The 20,601-nt window shown below is 37.6% G+C and overlaps 1 protein-coding gene across 1 annotated transcript in view; it reads left to right on the top strand.

The window, feature by feature from the left end:
- Nucleotides 1-1,608: 1,608 nt before the first annotated feature.
- LOC136840347 (abnormal spindle-like microcephaly-associated protein homolog) overlaps nucleotides 1,609-20,601 on the top strand; it is a 60,033-nt gene continuing 41,040 nt past the window's right edge. The window contains 7 exon segments of the mRNA XM_067107043.1: nucleotides 1,609-1,719; nucleotides 7,723-7,844; nucleotides 10,691-10,858; nucleotides 11,417-11,629; nucleotides 11,866-12,114; nucleotides 13,624-16,627; nucleotides 17,916-18,312. Coding sequence (XP_066963144.1) covers nucleotides 7,746-7,844; nucleotides 10,691-10,858; nucleotides 11,417-11,629; nucleotides 11,866-12,114; nucleotides 13,624-16,627; nucleotides 17,916-18,312 — 4,130 coding nt within the window. The 5' untranslated portion in view covers nucleotides 1,609-1,719; nucleotides 7,723-7,745.

The raw sequence follows: 20,601 nt of genomic DNA, 5'->3' as shown, positions 1-20,601 counted from the left end.
AGTGATGAATTGTTATCATTGTTAATCGAGGTGATATTGATTCATATTTAATAAGTATGAAAATTTGAAATTGTTATCATTCAAATAGTAACTTGTTTTTTCTGTTTTCCTTTCTCTATTATTGTAATAATACGCTTGGTCTAGTGTTACTTTAATAATCTATTATTATTATTTACTCCTTCGTAACTCCAAACGTAACGACAGCCAACCGTTACGTTGAGAGGAACTGTCGATGACGCAACGCGCTGCTTAGCGCCGCCCATATAAACGATGACGTCACCATGACATCATCGCCACAACAAGGGGGTGTCCTCATACCGACCTAGAAAAACAGAGCAACATATTCGATGCGCGAAATCAAAGTTACCGTTTGAATAACAATAAGTCCTGAACTTGTTATTTCTTCAGTTCGCGGCGTTTTGTTATTCTCAAATGCCTCAGACACATTTACCGAGAGGAATTTCGTTCCCGAATTTTCCGAGCATTTGCCATTAATAACTGGTAAAAATAATTCCAAAGTGCTGTGGGGAATAATCAAGTCTTTCTCACATTATTCTAATCCATCAATTTTTGAGACTTCGTTGTTGTTGCGTTCCTTAGCAACAGAACATTTATTTACACATTAATGGCTTCGGTAATCTTCCTTGTTTATCAACTGACCACAGCTATAGAAAATCCTAGTCTTTCGCTCTCTATTTTATAAGTTTATTCAATTAACTATATATATAGTTAATATATATATATATTATATATATATATATATATATATATATATATATATATATATATATATATATATATATATATATATATATATATATGAATGTATGTAATATAGTTACTGTATTAAAATTACGAAAGAAGGAAGTCACTTAGAGAGAGAGAGAGAGAGAGCTGTTTGGGAGGTGGCCGTGGGGTCCAGGGGTCGTACGCCCTGGTGTGAGAGATTTAAACGGTCAGCGGCAGACATTTAAACACCTCGGGTCAGTTGATGACTGGACGCGGTACCTATGTAGCGGCTCCCACCAATACCTCCATTGCTGAATTTCCTATATAATTATTATCTCTGCGATCATCTTCCACAACCCTGAGTGAGCATTTTAACTCAGTTCACTAGCGAAATTCATATTATTCATCACTATGTTTACTGAAGTTATTCTTTGACCTTTTACCTTAGTAAATAGTCATGCCGATGGATATCGTAAATAGCTACTGATAACGTATCCTGCGTACTATTTTCTGTGAAGGTGGTACACTGCATTCATTAAATATGCATATACATTTGATCATTCATGAAACATTATGATTTTTGCCATTTTCCCCTGCGAATACGACCGTTGATATCTTGCGCTTAATACTGCTGATCCTATTTTTCGATTTAATTTTCGTTTATTAACCTCTTAAACGTTTCCAATTACACATGGAAATGTATGGTAATAATATTTTAGCATCTAACCCTTCAATTGTATTCAGTTTCGAAATTGTTTATCAAATAGTTGCCCTAGCGAACCGAAAAAGAATGCGAAGAAGAGGATGAGAACCTTACCCGTCGCTGATTGGTCGAGCCCGACTTTGGTCGCCCGTGATAATCCGTGATTGGTCCTCGCCATTCAAATCATCTGCGGCGTGAGATTCGGATGCGGTTGGCGAAGGGCGGACGTCAAAATAAGTGTTTACAGTGTTATTTTCAAGTGTCATGAAGGTGTTTTAAGCGTGAAGGTAGTATAGCAACGTTTTTGAGTGCTTTTAAACTGTAAAATGTAATAACTGTAAGATATTTTCTCTTATTTCGTCGTGAATTAACGGAATTTCGATCGTTGTTTTGGAACACCAGGGTAGCTTAGGGTGGTCGCATTTCACGAGTCGTGTTGCCTAACGAACGCCGCGTCTAATTTTGTATTTTACTTTGAAATATTGAAAGTGATGACTCTGAGCCGTCATCGTCCTTTTGACAGCGTGAAAATAAGGTTTTTAACCTGGCCCAGGCCAAAACTGAGGCTACTGTGAATAGGCTAGGCAAGCTCGCAGTCTCGCCTTGTGGTACGCCTACGTAGCCGAGGCCTACTATTAATTTAAACAACAATAGAATAACAATATCCTTCTAGCTTCTATGGCGACTGGCAGAGGATTAATTACTCTATTATTATGCATTTAAACTAAGGAAATTAGGCAAGTAGGCGGCCTATGCTATGCAAGGAGGCCGTGCAAAAAAATGGCAAGGACAGGCTTGGGCTTATAGGCGTTCAGGTTAGTTTATAACGCTGAAAACCCGAACCTTATTCAGGCCTAACTGTCTTATGCTAGCAATGCAGACTATTTTATGTTTGGGGAACTAGCCTACTTTCTAAGAAATTGATCTAGGCTAGTCTGAGTAATTTAGGTTTACTGCACCTCTGTTCATATTCTCTTTCTTCCATCTTAACTTTCCACCCTCGTAACAGTTGTTTCATAATGCAACTGCTAAAGGGTTGGTAGAACTGAGTTATAGGTACACGGCGGGTATTTAGCGAGGAATGGCAGTTTCTTATAGTATTTTGGATGCTTATTAGCAGTTTAACGTTAATTTTTGGCGGTCGGCTGTAATTAACTTACAATTTACCTTTGAACTCTACCCTATGGTAAGGGGGACCCTGATATGAATCCGGGGTTTCCATAGGGGATCTTCACGAGACAGAGTACCGCTACGTCTGTTTCAAACGGTTCATATCCCGTCTGGCAAGTGCAATAACTTGTTAACGTATGGGTAACTCTCCCCCCCCCCCCCTCCGGGCCAGTACTAAACATGGCGAAGGGACATTCCATGTGGCCGACAACAAACAAGTGCACCGCCAGTGTCAGAAGCCCTAAAAGTGTTGAAAAAACCAGTTTCCAAGGTACTGCACTTGCCGGACGGGATATGAACCGTTCGAAACAGACGTAGCCGTGCTCTGTCTTGTGAAGATCGTCTTAGGAAACCCCTTGTTGGATGGACTTCAGGGGACAATTACAGGTTAATTACAGCCGACCGCCAAAAAATAACGTTAAATTGTAAATAAGCAACCAAAATACTATAAGAAACTGCCATTTCTCGCTAAATACCCGCGGTGTATCTATTACTTAGAAATACCGAAGGGTTTCTTCCTGTTACACCTTTAAAATCTTTCAACTATCAGTTTCCCTGTCGGCGCTGAATGATCTCACAGGTCCCAACGCTTGGCATTGGGCCAAAATTCTATATCCCATTCCATTCCACTGGTAATTTAGAAGTGTGAAATAAGCACAGCCTAGCAAGGAGCTAGCCTAGGCCACCTTATAGCCTAGCCTAGCTAGCACCACTCCAGGTGTAGGTTCAACAACTGTCGTTAGCATGGAGAAGTTTCAGACTTCGTGATAGTGTATGGGAATTGTGGTGGGATTGAAGACAGCTATTGCAGCCTTGTTCTCGCCAGTCACCGACCAGTTTTCTGCCTTTTATTTTTTGTTTATTTTTTGGGGTTTGTCTTTCATTTATGTTCATGACATCCCCTAGGGACTGATACTGAACACAGCTCCCATTTTGCACTGAAATGTAGTTATTGAGTTAGAGGGGTGCGGTAATAGTCTTCAGTTTTACCAAAGTTATTAATGAACTCGTGAAAGCAAAACTACTCTTTCAAGAAGCCCCTGGGCACAATTGCATCTTCTTTTCCCCCCCTTTTGGGTAGAGTAAGACAATTTTTAAGTTGTTTATTAAAAATTTGATAATAGTATGGCTAGTCCAGTTAGCCTAATTTCATGTACAGTATTATATATATGTAAAATACTTGCTCTTTTGATTCTGTCTTGTGTTTTGTATTTTTGACCTTCGTTATTGGGGCATGTCACTTCATTCTGTATTTTTTACCTTTAAAGTTATGAAGTTATGAATTAGCCCTGTCAGTGGTATGTAGTTCTGTCCTTGGAACATAAGACATTTCTCAGTGATGCTTGTATTGGCCCCTCAGTCCCAGGCGCACCCTTTTTTACAGTTATTTACGTCCGTTCCCATTTCCTGTTTCCCATCTTGCTGTCCAACATCTCTCTCATTTCTTAGTGCACTTGGGTTGGCTTCCCAGTTTCACCTTCAGATTCTTGCAGTTCATCTCATATGTTTCTGTCTTGTTATCTTCCGTAGGCGCTGTATGTATTTCCCATTGCCCCTTCTTCTTTCTGATGAACGCCATATTCTTTGGAAGCTTGAATTTCAAGTCAGTGGCTTCTGTGGGCTTGTTTCAGATGAATAGGGGTCATCTTCTGAATGATATAGAGGAAAAATATTTTACAGGAGTTCCTTTATTTTCTCACTGTGTTTGTATATAGGTCATTTCTGATCAAGGAACTTTGTACTTTCTGCTACTTTTGTGGCTTCGGTCTGTTTTTGTTTGCTTTTCAAGCTATCGTTTAGTACATTGCTGATGTCCTTGTAATAGTATTAGAAAATTTCTGTATAATTGAAGCTTTCTGTATATGGGAATTATAGTAATAGCCCATTGTCTGCAAAGAATAGTGTACATATTTTTATTGTTTTTCTTGATTATTTTGTACACAAATTTGAATATAATTGTGGGACCTGTGCAGTCTTGTTTATGCACTGCTATTTTTAGTTTTTCCCACTGTAGATTATAAAAATTTGTGTTGGATATTATTCCCTTGATATATATTGTTGCATCAATTACTTTTGTGTGTATTTTATATTCTATCTTTAGCTTAATTATTTTTTGTTTTATTAAAGTTTTATATTTCACTGCTGAACTTTTCATTTAATTGATGGATTTCTCTGACTCTAAATCTGGACTTTGTCATATATTAATCATTTATTATAAACCGAATGTCCTACAAGAGATGATGGTAAGAGTTTTAGGTCACCTTCTGTGCCAGTTCTTAGTTTTTATCACGCCTAGTCTTGATTCTTTCAAGTTTTCAGTTTTTTCTATCTAATTTTGCAGTCCTTTAGTTAATATTTCTCTGTATTTTTCATCTGTGCTTAGTGTTTCATATGGTTGCAGTTTGGTCTGTCTGGTGGTGCTGCGTTTTTTGCTTTTTTTTTTTTTTTTTTTTTAGGCACTTGAATTCCCTCTTCTGTGTGACCTTTGGAGTAAAATGATTCCATATTGAATATATTTTTGAAGCTGGTTGTTTGCCATTGTTTTTTATGCTTTGAATGATTTTGACATTCATTTTTACTGTAAAGGCTCCATTAACCCTTCCCCATATTTCTAACAGATCAGGGGCCTCAGTGGGAAACTGGTTTTTAGTGGGGGAAAACAAAAATGAATTAATCAAATGTGGAATTTTGATTACTTCACATGGGCACATCCTAACCTAGGGTGATAGGTTGTAGCACCTGGCTGGGGTTAGGCAACCACAACGTAACCTGCCCTGGAGTGCCAAGAATCATTGTGAAAGGAGGAATGTATCATAACTTAACCCAACCTAGGGTATGAGTCCTTTTCGACAGCCCAAATTTAACATGATCTAGAGATCTATAAATCATAGTGAATTAAATACAACTTTCGTAAGTTGCATTTTAACAGATCTTTCACATTCACAATTGATCCCTGATCACATTTTCCTGCCAAGAGCAACCAGATTTGTTGAACAGCAGCACCAATAATGAAGTAAATGTGCCTCACTGTCAAACTTCTCAGTTTGCCGTGCAATTGGAACTTCAGAAGTTCAAGCAAAGATGCAATACATTGCTACCCTGATGCGATTCAACTTTTTATTTTAATATTGTACATATATTTTTATTTATTTATTTTTCTAATAACTGATCTCTTTCTGTATTTCCCATTACTTTGTGTTACTTCTTTCAAATGAACACCATATTCTTTGGAAACTTGAATTTTAAGTCAGTGACCCCTGTGGGCGTGTTCCATATGAGTAGGGTTCATCTTCTGAATAGTTAATATCGTAACCTAACCTAAGGTTTTGAATCTTGCCGAACAGGGAGTTTTGCTTCCCCCCCCCCCCCCTTTTTGGAACCCCTACCCTACAAATGTAAAGTTACAGTACTGTATTTACAGGATTGCTATTTGCCATGGCTACAGATGGAAATTGTTAGAGGTAGGATGGGAGTAATGAGTTAGAAAAAACAAGCATTTCTACTGGAAAGTAGATCTAAAATAATTGAAAACACAAACACATCAAAATATATTATAGAATATCTCTTACTGGCAATTTGGAAAACTTCAGTGAAACATGTTAAACTCCATAATGTAACCTGAAGTAGTATTAAGTTCCTTTAGTTATTCCATTAAACACAAAAATGAACTGACTTAGTTTTAATTACAGTAGTATTGCTATCAGAATGATTAATGTAATTTTTATCATTTCCATAACAATGATACTGTATAATAAACATGGTAGAAAAACCATGACCATAATGGCAACCACTTAGCCCTGAGATTCTGATAATATTGTTTGCAGCCAGGCAAATGTCAACCCTTGAGCTTCTGATGACTTTGTATAGTTCTCTATTTTTTAAAATGCTATAGTAAAGCACAAGTATATAGCTGGCATCATAACTAACATTTCATCATGGAAAACAGGTTCTCAGTGAGCACTAAAAGAAATATTGCCATGCTTATATTCCGTGTATGATTTGCTATAGATGAGTTTTGGAAATCCTCCTGGGATACTTGCATAACTAGACCTAGACCAAAGTCAGGAGTCTTGTTGTTCTACAATATTGACACCACATAGTGGTTTCGTGTAGGGGGGTAGTGTTGTCAGTGCACCACATGTGGTATGCTGTAGGTGTTATGCAGTGTCCCTTTGGCCCCTAACTGCAACCCTATTCACTCCTTTTACTTATTTTCGTTTATATTTCCTTTATTCTGTCTTACTTTCCACCCTCTCCTAACAATTTTCTCATGGTGCATCTTCGAGGTTTTCCGCCAGTTACACCTTTCAAACCTTTTTACTCTCAATTTCAGAGCTGAATGGACTCACAGATCCTAGCATTTGGTCTTTGGCCCAAATTCTATATTCTATCTGTTGACCACATAACGTTCAAAACATAGGAGGAATCGTATGTCTGGTTAAATTTAAAAAGTACTTTATAGTAGATTCATCCCTGGCTAATCTTATTGTTGTAATTATGAAAAGTTAGATGGAAGGCAGTAAAGCAGACTTGAATTACAAAGTGAAAAATATGCTGTAATGAGTATGGCACCATATGTCAGTAAAAGTATAATTGTGCATCTTGTAAATATCTTTAGTGACTTCTGTACATTGTACATGTAGACAGATGGCACATAAAGGGACAAGTTGGAATTGCCAGGGTAGAAACCAAAAGTAAAGAAATGAAAGTGATGTAGGTAGTTGTGAGTAGCTTGTAAAAGACACCATTCAGAGTAATTTTATGGCAGTGGCAACCATAGAAATTTTAGGAAGCAAGATTATTTGTCCACAGGTAATAAATTGTTTGGCATTTATTCATCATTCTCTTTTGATGGACAACAAAAACATTAAGCTGGGTACTGGAAGTACAGTAATATGTTCATTACTTGCTGATTCTTAATAACTACAGCTCAGTACAGTACATACCATTGGTTAGATGCTAAAATTGCATTGAATAGTAATTATATTACAAAGTGTTTGTATCTTTATAGTTTATAAATTTTGATGCAAGATAAGATTCAGTGATTGTATTTGTTTTCAGGTATGTCCAGTGATATTGTGGGAATTAAATGTATTTTTACAGAAATTTGTGATTTTCAGGTAATTTTAAGGAAGTATTCATCATGAATCGGCGAGGGTTCTTCATAATGGATCCCTCGCCAGAGAAGGTTGACACACGTCCCCGGCAGCCTTTGGGTGATAAACACGTATCGTACTTTGAGGTGAGAATTTGAAGAGTTTGGTATTTTTACGTGGTTGGTAAACTTCATTTCTTAAGGGGCATTGTGTTATTTTTACATTTACTGTTTGCCATATTATTTAACTACTGTACTCACATTCAAATTTTAATTCATGCACATGTAACTAGTGAGTTGCAAATATGTTGTCCCACACTTTCCACCCTCTTCTAACAATGGTTTCTTAGTGCAACTGGGAGGTTTTCCTCCTGTTACACCTTTCAAACCTCACTACTATTAATTTCCATTTCAGTGCTGAAGGACCTCATAGGTTCCAGTGCTTGGCCTTTGGCTTAAATTCTGTATTCTGTTCTGTAAAAATATTGTAAACACCTAATTACATATTTGTTTAAAGTTCCATCACAGAAATGAATGAGTAATACTGTTCAGTGTAGTGAAGAATATCATTATTGTAGGTTTTAGTTCATATTTGAGTTCACATCCTTACATAGATGGGGTTTATTTTATGCTTTATACACATTACTTCATTCAGTCTTATCAAGTTCAAATGTATTGCTCTTAATCATACAGAGTGCTGGCTCCTAATGTACTGTATATGCAGGCGTTAAAGCGATTTGGCATATAAGATGACCCCCCATTTTTCATGTGAAAATGTAGGCTTAGAGGTATGTTCGCTGCATAGGATGACCTCCAGTTAATTAAATTAGATAACATTATCAGTTGATGTAAGCATAAGCAGTGGTGAGATCATTTTAAAAAAATACTGGTACAGTATATAAAGGATAATGTTTTATTTGCAATGATTAAAACATTTTTAAACAATTAAAATCCTACAAACTCATTACTGTGTCATGTTCATCATCTAGGATAATACCATAAGTTCGTTGATGACGTCTTATGATATATTTGTAAGGCAATCATCGTACGGGTAAAATTCCGAATATGATGGCGTGTCAATTTCTGCTGCTGTTTCCCACAAGGAGTCGTCATCCTCCATACCATCCAGTGAATTTGATATGCCACACTTCTTGAAAGACTTGATTACTGTGCTAACATCTGTTGTATTCTGTGCTTTTATTATGAAGTTACATAAGACTTTCAACTGTAGAGCACTCATATTGCTGCCTTTTGTGAAGGTTTTTTCACCACCAACCATCCACTCGTTCCAGTGTTCCCGATTACAGTCTTTGAAAGGTTTGTTAAGACACACATCCAGTGGTTGTACCAGTGATGTCAGTCCTCCAGGAATAACTGCCTTGTCTGTGTTTATTCCTGCCAGCCGTTTCTTTGTGTAGTCAGTTAAATGGGCCTTGAACATATCCCACACCAACATGCTACGTTGTTTACTAAGAACGTTTGGTCGCTTGCTCCATATATGATCAAGCCATAGCTTAATCCCACCTTCATTCATCCAGCCTTTTTTGTTTGGACATGTACAAAAACTCCAACAGGAAACTTGATTTTCGGCATTTTTTTTCTTTTAAAAATACCGTTGGTTTTAGTTTGATGCCATCTGAGGTACATGATAGTGTCACTGTAAACCTTGATCTTTCGTCCTGTTGTTTTAATTAACACTGTTTTTATACATTGGTTTTACAGTTTTATTTTCAACCATATTGAAATTCATAGTGGATTCATCTATATTCCCAAAGGGATAGTCGTTTTCCTTGCGTTGTCTCATTCATATTGATGGAAGCTGATTATTTTGCTTTCTAGATCTTTTGGTAATTTCTGTGCAATTTTGTCTTTTGCCTCAGCACCAGATTATTCCTTTCCATGAACCTAGTACAGTACTGTACACCAAGATGCAGAGGCCTTAAATCCTTTGCTGGAATCTGGCTGTGATTTAGCCCACTTGAGTGCAAAAATACGTGTGTTTTGTGCCATAAGATATCCATTTTGCTGAAGTTCATGAACCATGTCTGCTACATCTTTTTCTAGTATTGGCCAATGTGCGATCCCTGTTCTTAGTGCACATTTAGTCCTTGGCATGCTGTTTAATTCATCTTCTCTTTATCTCCAGTCTCGGATCGTCTTTTCTATCATACAACATTGAAGTGCTGCAGTGCAGTTATTATGTTCCTCTGCAAAATTTACTACTTTTAACTTGAACTAAGCTTTGTACTTCCTCTGTTGTTTTTTTTTTTTTACTGATAGTTAGTGTGGCCATGATGTGGTCTTGTGGTAACTGTATTTGAATAATGGTACCTTGGATAAAGTTAGCAAAGTGAGGACTTGCTGATCCTAACATCTTATTATGGTAATTACTTATGGTAATTGCTGTAATTACAGTTGTTTTGTTTACAGTATCAATAGTTATGTCACTAGTGATTCACTTGAATTACCTACGGTTTTTACCGTTATCACAGGAGTTTGGTTTGCAGTGTCGATAGTTGTGACGGTATTTCACTATTGACACAATTACCTACACTTCAGAGGGTAGTCTATCATTAAAAATCTTGGCTGGATTTAAGGTTTGCTTTTTATACTCTGCATATAAGATGAACCCCCATTTTGGGGGAGATTTTTTTAAGGTTAAAGGTTGCCTTATACACTGGCATATACAGTATATAAAACTCAAGAAACACTTCTAAAAGAATAGAACATTTAAAGTAGGAAAAACCACAGCAGGAAGAGAATTCCAAATCTGTCGGGTAAAACAGGTAAATAAGTGATATTGATAGCAAACTATACTGTAGTCCATTTTATTTGGGATGAATATCACTATTATAGATAGCTTATATCTCTGCATTGACAGGTGAGAAGATATAAGCTGTCTTCAACAGTAGGTAAGTGGTATCCAAATAAAGCTTAATATGAAAATTGATATTTTATTCAAGAAGTAAATGGTATTGTTTGTTGCACTTCAGATAAGCCCAATACACAAGCAGATTAAGAAAAAGAAGGAAGAAGAGATACCAGTTCTCCGCTTAACTCAGTTCACGCACTCTCCCAAGATTTGCTTCGATTCTGTGAAACTCGGCAGCACCCAGCACCGTAAACTTCGAGTGCTCAACCCCAAAGATCAGTGCCAGGAAGTAAGTCTTACTTTGTTTTGTAATAGCAGTTGAAATTTGTCATGTCTGAATATTGTGTAGCATATTTAAATGTTAGGTTTTTATTTGACAGACTGCTAGTTATTAGTTATTTACTACAGAATATTCTTTTGTAGTATCTTCTCCATGTGGCAGTAGTGCTGTCATTATGGTGCAGTGTAGGCATTACTTAAGGTTCTTTGCAATGTCCCTCCGGCCCTAGCTGCAATCCCTTTCATTCCTTTTACTCTGCCTCTGTTCATATCCTCTTTCTTCCATCTTTCCACCTCTCTTAACAATTGTTTCATAGTGCAACTGGGAAGTTTTCCTTGTTACACCTTTCAAACCTTTTCATCATCAGTTTCTGTTTCAGCACTGAATGACTTCACAGGTTCCAGTGCTTGGCCTTTGGCCTAAATTCTATATGCTATTCTATTTTTAGTATCTTTGCTTGGCTTTCAGTCACTTCCCACTGTATGGAATAAGGACTGTGGGGGATATGTTACTTATATAGATGATTTAATCTTAATGCCATGCACTTTTAACTTGAATCAATTTCAGTTTTACTGCAGCAAATTTCCCAATGAAGAAAGTGGACTTGTGTGCTCAGAAATGAGATGCTATTTAGAGCCTGCGGAAAGTGTGGAGCTGATTCTGTCTTGGACTCCAAGCGAGGAAGGTAATATGCGGGAGCTCATTCACTGGAACACAAGCCTTGGAGTACGCTCTCAGACCGTTGTTCTTGGCACGTGTGTTGATCCTAATGCCAAAAAGGTAGGTGTTACTTAAACTCAACCTGTTTAATTTATTTCAAAGCACTCTGACAGAGAAGGAGGGCCCCACTTGGTAGACTAGATGTTGTCAAATGTGTGTGGGCTTAAGAAATTAAACTTGGAGGATGAAAATAGTCATAAATTAGAATTGTCTGGCTGTAGGTATGAATTTTGCTGGAAAATAATAAAGCTTTTTCTTGCTGATTTAAGGCTTTATAGGGATTATCTTCGTTGCAGAAGAATAAAGGACGTGGAAGAGCGCCCCTAAGACCCCGCAACGTTGTGCCAGCTCGTGTTGGTTCCAGTAAACCTAGTGTTAACCGAAAGGAAGCACCCAAACCCTCTGTGACGGACAGACCAAAGTCCGTCCTGAAGAAAAGAAAAGTCGACGAAGAAAATAAACCCCCTAATCAGCCGAAGCCAAAGCCAGAGGCTGTAAGAATGAAGCCCAAATTGATAGATTCAAAGAAGACTTCTACCACTAAGGTATTTCAGCTGTTAATTTCTTGCTCAAGACATCTTTTTTACTATAAGACACCACCCTACTTACAAACAAGTTACGTTCCGGTGCCTTCGGCCCCTAGCTGCAACCCCTTGTGTTCCTTTTACTGTACCTCCTTTCATATTCTCTTTCTTCTATCTTACTTTCCACCATCTCCTAACAATTGAGTCATAGTGCAACTGCGAGGTTTTCCTCTTGTTACACCTTTCAGACTTTTACTGTCACTTTCCGTTTCAGTGCTGAATGACCTCTTAGGTCTCAGTGCTTGGCCTTTGGCCTAAGTTCTATGTTCAGTTCAGTTCACTAGTGCTTTCATTTTAGGCACTAAATTTTCTATTAAGTTTTTCTTAAATGGTAAATTTTAGATATGTTTTTCCTACATGTATCAGTGCTTATATATAATATTGGCAGAACTTAACTAATTTCTCATTTATTTTTTCTCTTTCTATGTTACTTAATAGTTAAAATATTCACCCAAAGTTTCATATGTGCTTGTAATGCCCCCCCTCCCCTTTTTCTCAATCTGAGTTTTTTTTTTTTTTTTTTTTTTTTCCTTCTTCTTCTTCTTCTTCTTCTTCTTCTTCTTCTTCTTCTTCTTCTTCTTCTTCTTCTTCTTCTTCTTCTTCTTCTTCTGTAACTGTCCCGCATCTCTTGGCAACTTAATGTTCCCATTTTCAATTCTCTTTCAGGAACAAAATGGCTTTCAGTCAAATATTGTTAGAAGAATGACCCAGTGATTGTTAAATTACCATATATACTGTGCTTGATAGTTCCTTGTATATATTCTCTATTTTCAATATTATCTTTGGTTTTTCCGTTGAGTATTTGGAGCAGGGACACTTAATAATGCTGCCTTCCAAATTGCCCTCAGAAAGAAATGTAACTAAATATCAAAACTATTTTATCAGTGAATATTATAAAATATCAGTTGATATCTGTTGTAGGCGTTAGAAAACCACAGTTATTTGCATGACTGTGGTTACCATAAAGTTCATGTAAGTTAAACTATGTCATATTCCCCAGCTTTGCTGACAATATTTTTTCTATAGTAGTTTTATCATTTTATTGTATTTAAAAGAATACAATACGAATTTATGCAATCTGAATAGTGTTGAGCACTCAGTGTAATTGATATGCCCAATTTATAATAGTTTTTTAATTACACATATCACTCCTGTTGGGGGGTAGTGCTATCAGTGTATCTCATGCAGTGTACTGTAGGCAGTAGTTAAGGTTCTTTGCAACATCCCTTCAGCCCCTAGCTGCAGCCCCTTTCATTCCTATCACGTACTATACCTCCATTCATATTCTCTTTCTTCTGCCTTGCTACCCACCCTCTTAACAATTGTTTCATAGTGCAACTGTGAGGTTTTCCTCCTGTTACACCTTTCAGACCTTTCTACTCTCAGTTTCCTTTTCAGCACTGAGTGATATCATAGGTCCCAGTGCTTGGCCTTTGGCCAAAATTTAATGTTCTGTTCTATTCTACACAGGTCAGAGAGGTGCCAAAGAAATCTGAGAGGTGGGTCAACTCCTCTTCAAGCCACGAGCGTGTTGAGTTTGTCCGCCAAGTGGACACAGACATAAATGATGAGACGGAGAGGTCTACGTACCATCTGCCTGAAGGTTCAAGGATGATTGAGAAAATGTATGAGGTAGAGGAAATAACCAAAACAATAACAGAAGAAGTGTATGAAGTGGAGGAAGTAACTGAGACAATCACGGAAGATATAGTGGAGGAGACTTACGAAACTGGAGTGAGAATGTGCCGAAACTCACAAGAGAGTTTTGAAGAAGAAAGACTTTCTGTTCAGTGCCTGAGAGAAGAGGACTCTCAGTCTACTGAGGAAACTTTCCATAGAGTGGTAAAACGACAGCTGCCTCCCTGTAATGTAGAGGCTTCGCCACTGAGAAGGCAAACATTTGTCAAGTTCAAGGAACAGCCGTCTTCAGTCGAGAAGGACCATTTTTCCACACTTCGACGGGAGACATATATCGCACCTCCCTTCCACCACATGGTCGATATTCTTGAGGAGGAAGCATTTACGAGTGAAGAAACAGAAAGGCGCAAGACCTTTGTTGCAGACAGCAGGTCTCGACGCTTGAGTATACATCCCAGAGCTGATGGGAAGCATCACTTAGAGGACTCTGTGTTTTCTGATACTTCTACACCAACGATGGAAAACACACCTCCCTTGAGGAACTTGCTGCCTGATTTGGCCATGACGCCTTTGGTACCTCAGCACCATAAAAGTGAAACGAACTTGGCATCAATGAAAAGGTCTTGCATGAAGATTTTGGACATGCTAAACACAGACGAACTGTTCCCTGCAACCCCAGAAGTTTCTGCTAAGCCTAATAAGAGTGTGCAAAATGCTGAAAAAGTAGAACTTTCAGAATTAGGGATGGGCACACCCTTAGGCTCCCCATCTTCAGAATATGAAACTGCTCCCAGCACTCCTCCAGATGCCAAGGATGAGAATTTTGAAGATACTCAGGAGTTTCCAACACCAAGGATAAATGAGCCTGCTTCTCGGTTAAAGCATGTGAATATCCCTGATGTCTCAGATTTACTTCAGCAAGAGTTACAAAGGCAACAGGAAAATGACAATACAATGAGCAGTGATAGCATAGAGAAAGCTTGTGGTGCAATACAGCGGAACAGTTCATCGGATGTTGATGCAGATGAGAACATCAAGCAGGCTTCAGGAACTGTAGCTAATAAAGTCTCCTTGACAGACACAAATGGTTTGGGTGAAGGAAACTGTGAAGAAGTGAAGGTGAATGCATTGGCTAGATCCTTGGAACGCAGGTTGAGTTCTGGAACTGTTGTTAAGGATAGCCCTACCCTAAATCCAGAAGATATAGTATCCTTGGATGAACATCACAGTTATGAAACTGTCGTGAAAGATTTACCCACTTTTTCACCTTCATTGTTACATCATGTAACAGATATTCCGGTCAGTAATGTGAGCACTGGCAGAGGCAACTTGAGCTCTTCCACTGAAATCAGTGGTTTTCTTCAGGATGTGGAAAAGGTAAGAACTAAAGCAGGGAAGGAATCCAGACCAGATGAGTTATCAAATTCCATGAGGCCAAGGCTTAGCTCTGAATTGAGCTCAACAGGAGAACAACATCATAGTTACGAAACCATTGTGAAAGATGTGCCAACTTTCTCCCCATCTTATCTGCCTGAAGTAACAGATTCTTGCTTGCCAAGGAGGAGAAGTTCTGTTGGCATTCCTGAAACTTCAGCCAAGAAGAATGCAAGCAAACACCGTAGAAGTGAGCCAATAAGTGTACCGTCATCTTATAAAAGTGACGCTCTCGATGAGTTGTTGATCTTTAAAGGAACTTATATTGAAAAGGAACTTTTAGAGGGGGACACTTATGAAACGGAAAAAGAATCCTTTGTCATGGCATCTCTTGCTGATTTCAGTTTTGTTCCAGGAGATGACCCACGTAGATGCTCTACAGGAGTAAAATCTCTCCCGCCGGATGAACTAATTAATCACCGAAAGCTCTCTGAAAAGGGGAGACAGCTGTTTGCAGATGGTCCAACAGGTGAATGTAAATCCTCTCAAGGGGAACCTGATGTTTATCACGTTCAGGAACTGAGTACTATTGTAGAAGTGGAGGAAGCCACCTTTGCCGTGCCACTGAATAAAACTCATGATGTTTTGTTAAATAAGACAAAGACACTGTCTAGACATAATAATCAGGGTATTCCTGAAGATTTAGACAAGCATACACTCGACTCTGCAACGGAAACTTCAGCTAAAGAAGATGGCGTGCTTACATCCCTTGAGAAGCAGAAACAGTGTGCAAGTAAAGGTAAACATGTCAGCATACTGCTTGATGCAGATACTGTTGGAAGAAATGTTGCTCATTCTGATGAGTCAGGCGATACATCGCTGAAAAAGAATGCTAATCACGATATCTCCAGTATTCATTGTCCCAACAGTTCATCTAAAGAGATCAATGATGCCACATTTGAGAAAGTGCAGACCATAGAGACTGTAAAGTGTTCCACTGAATCATCAATCAGTATAGAGTCTTGCCAGGAAAGTGCCATTCAAGTTGTCAGGGAGAAGGATCCTTGCAGCTCAAGTTCTGCATCACCTAAGACTAATTCAAGTCAAGTGGCCAAGGAAAAGGTGGTTCATGTAGACTCTGAAGCTGCTGAATGTGATGACGATAAAGGCAAGAAGCACGGTTTGATTTTCATAGAATTGCCGTCATCTCCACCTAAAAAGCCTTCAGATAATAATGCCAGGAAGCCAGGTTCCAGAAGAAATGTGGAAGTAATGCCCGGGGTTAGTGTAAATATCTCGGCTCTGAAAACCAGAAGTAACAGAGTTTCCCATGCCAGTAAAACATCTGTTGTTTCCAGCAAGATCAGTACTCAGAAGTCTCCAGGCAAGGATAATATCACAGCTAGCATGAAGCCACCAAAGAGTTTTGGCATTCAGACTAAAACCTCCTCTTCAAGGTCAGGTAAGTTGGGACTTGAAGATTTTTGTTGTAAGTGACCAGGTGGGTTAGAATTTTGCTGTGTAGTCTTTGCTTGTGGAATTTTTATTTTAAGCTTATTTCATTACCAGGTATGATAGCACTACATAATCACAGGTCTTGACAAGCTCACAATTCAGGTCTTTCTGAGGGGTGACACTCAGACTTGCCAAGGGTTAAAAGTTATCTATGCTTTATTTTTTATTTAAGAAATGAGTTTATTTTTGAAGTAAACTAAATTCCTAAAAATGTATTCAATTGTAGTGTAGTTTTGCTTATATAGGCTATTTATTTTTTTGGGCCATGTTAAACTGCCTGAAACTCTTTTAAGAGTAATAGTGGAGTCATCTTTTTGTGGTACTTGTCTATAATGTACAGCTCAAGTTATACATTACTACAGTAATACAAAAATTGAAAGAAGTTCTTAAGAAGAGTACATTTTGCATGTGATTTAAGGCACTTTGCAGGTAGATTTTGATATTTGAATGTTTTGAGATGCAGAATTGGAGATGTAAAATTATTGCAGTGTTACTCTACTGCAAATGTGCAACGGTTCATTCTTATTTAAGAACAATCCCTTTGGCTGAACTCTTAGGGTCCCTTGAAATGTGATTTTCTAATGGCAAGTGATCTTTGTATGAAAAACAAAGGAGTAAATTGAAGAAAATTAACTATTCATTACACAGATATACAGCAATACAAACTGATACTCACAAACCCTTTTGCCTACTGGCACAAGAACCTGAAATGGGAGGCATCATAGAAATGTTTTCATTTATCTACAGCATTTTAAGGATTTTTGTGTGGAATTCTTAATTTCATTCAGTTTTAAAATGTTCTCTGGTATTTTAATTGGATTCATTTTTATGTTTTTTTGGTTTCATTCAGTTTTAAAAAAAATTCAGATAATTTTAATTGATTCCTTAAGTGTATGGTTTAAAGTTGTGCAGTTCTGATAGAGTTTATGTGCCCAAGCTTTAATTCACCATCATTCAAATTCTTAATTGAGACTTGTCTTCTCTCCACTTGTGTATCATGTTCATTTTCTTCCAGAATCCCCATGTGCCCTTTCTCTTTGATTTTTTGAGGACTTGATCAATTATTGTCATCTTTTCCGTTTATGTCTACTCTCTACAAAAATAAGACGGTGGCCTCTAGTCCTCTTTAGTTCTGTGATGATAATAATAATGTAACTACATTCTAATCATACATTAACCACCTGTCTCTGAAATATCAGTATGTTGTATATAATTCATATTTTTTTTCTTCTCAGGCCTTCAGAAGTCATCCTCAAATCCACGCTTGGGACAAAGGCCTCATAGTATGGCTTCAGCCAGGGCAAAGTGCTCAGTAAGAGCCTCAGCATCAACAAGCAACCTGTCAGGTGTTAATCAGTCAGATGGCAAAAGAAATTCAAGAAGTACTTCTTCAGCCGTAGATATTACAGTGTCTTTACCTCATTTGGCCAAAGATTCCTCTGACTCAAGTCTAGACATAAGCTCTGCAAATTGCAGTACGTCCACATCAAAAATGTCAAACACAAGCATAGAAGATCGTAAACGGACTGTCTTCAAAAGATCCCTGGGAATTAGAGCAGCACCATCCCAGTTGACTTTAATCAAATCTAGCAAGACATCCATTGTACATCATCCAAATCCATTTGCTGCTAAGTAAGTTTCTTTTCCAGCTGTGAAATTCACTTCTGTTATTCCCAAGATTTCTACAATCTTTAATCTCTGCTGAGGCTGGCTTATTTGCATAATTCTCCCTTTACAGTGTCCTTGCAGGACAAACTAGACAGTACTGAATGTTCTTAGTCGTGTCCATTCTTAAATCCCAACTGCATAGCTCACAGCCTTTCACCTTGAAAATGTTTCCTTTTGCTGTTTACTACTGGTATGTCTAGCTTTTTTAACATTACCTCTCATTTAACCCTTTGAAGTTCATATGTTGTCTTGCAAATTCCATCCTTCGAGGTTCTGGTGACATTATTTGTGGAAAAAAAATTTTGTCAAATATTTTAATGTGGCTTTGGGATAATGTCTAGTTTTGGGGGATGGTTTAACAATATATCTGGTATAAATAGGGACAACTTAGAGAGAATTCATGTATGTCTTATGTTTTTTATTTATACATATATTTACATGGAAAAGGAAAAATAATTTCTGTCCTTGGCTAAATGTAGTGCATAAGTTTAACAATATAATTTTTTTACATTTTCAAAGATATCAATAAAGTAAAACTATTTGACTTCAGATTGACAACAAAACCAGCATTCTACTATGGAAAACAAATTTACAGCAATTGATAAAAGATTATCTTTTAGCTCATAAGTGGTAAGCCAAAAGTTTTTTTTTTTACCATACATGAGTTATGGACTATCCCCAAAAATCTCAGCAAAGGGTCAAGAACAAATCATTTGGATGGGTCTTAGAAACCCAGAAATCTGACTTGGTTTTCATTTTGAATTCTTCTTTCCCTGCATCTTTTCCCTCTTCTATGTGGGGTCAATGTTTCTAACAGCTTTCCTCCACCTGGCTCGATCAGACATTGTCCTCTGACAATTGTTTGCCTCTCAGATCTATAACCACATCCATCCACCTTTGCTACTTTGGTCTTCCTCCTGTTCTCCCACCAGGCACCTCCATCTGCATCACTCTCTTCCTTACATATGCCTCATCCCTTCTCATCGCATGACCGTACCACTGCAGTCTTCTTTCCTGGGCCTTCTTTCATTCTTGATCTTGTCTATTTTTGTCACTCACACATCCATCTAAGCATTTTCATCTCTACCGCATCCAATTTCTTCTCTTGAGCTCTTGGTCGTGTTGAATCTGTTTATAGTAATTTCCTTTATCCTGCTACTACTTGCATGTGTAAACACTTAAGCTTCCTTGTAGAAGACATTAATTGGCAGAAGCAAAGATATTTTGAGCAACTTCTCATCTAGTAGGTACATTGATCTGTCTTATTAAGATTCATCCGTTCTCTTTTCATTATTCTGTATTATTATTTTTGAATTACATACAAAGAAAACATTGAATTTTCTCAGTTTATTATTCAGAAGACGAACCCTAAACTTGGTGCAGGAAGGTGTCCCTTTACCCACAGATGCATTGTTTTCTTCATTCCTTTTCATTCATTTCTTTTGTATCTTCCCACTAAAATGTCTAGGTTTTGTAACTTTTTTTTTTTTTTTTTTTTTTCTTTTTCTCTCTCTCTCTCTCTCTCTCTCTCTCTCTCTCTCTTTCTCTCTCTCTCTCTCTCTCTCTCTCTCAAGTCCTGTTTTTTCATTTGTTAGGTTCAGTGCTACACAGTTTCAGAGATTTGTCCCAGCTTTGAAGAAATTATGAAATGATCTTCCTACTTGTAATTTGAGTACTGTAGTTTGAACTGGGTGCAATTTATTTTTTTCAGCAGCCTCACATATATCATTAGTTTTTATGGTTAAAAGATTCACAGTTGCACATTTGTTTGTATATTTATGATTATAGCACACAGGAGCTTTCTCATGTTATGGAAAATGCTGAGAAACATGTAAAAGCTTTCATTTTATAATTACAAATATATGTATATATACATCTATGAATCTTTTAACCATCACACAAAAAGGATGACATATGTACTGTTTACAACTGTTGGTTTTTCTTTGATATCTTATTTGATTTCCATTGTTATTTCTCTATAGTTTATTCTTTACTTCTGCATTTCTTTTTCATGATTAGGCTGCTATCAATATTGGTTGGCTTGTACCTTTGAGCATTAAAATTCTGCATTTTTAATGCTCTGGCTTTGTCTGTCCGTCCGCACTTTATTTTGTCCACACTTTATGTCTGCCCTTAGATCTTAAAAACTACTGAGGGTAGAGGGCTGTAAATTCATATGTTGATCATCCACCCCCAGTCATCAAACATACCGAATTTCAGTGGTTCATACAGCATTATACCGAGACCACCGAA

This window comes from Macrobrachium rosenbergii, chromosome 7 (genome assembly GCF_040412425.1).
Source record: "Macrobrachium rosenbergii isolate ZJJX-2024 chromosome 7, ASM4041242v1, whole genome shotgun sequence".
Classification (NCBI taxonomy): Eukaryota; Metazoa; Arthropoda; class Malacostraca; order Decapoda; family Palaemonidae; genus Macrobrachium; species Macrobrachium rosenbergii.
This window is presented reverse-complemented; position numbering and strand designations above follow the sequence as displayed.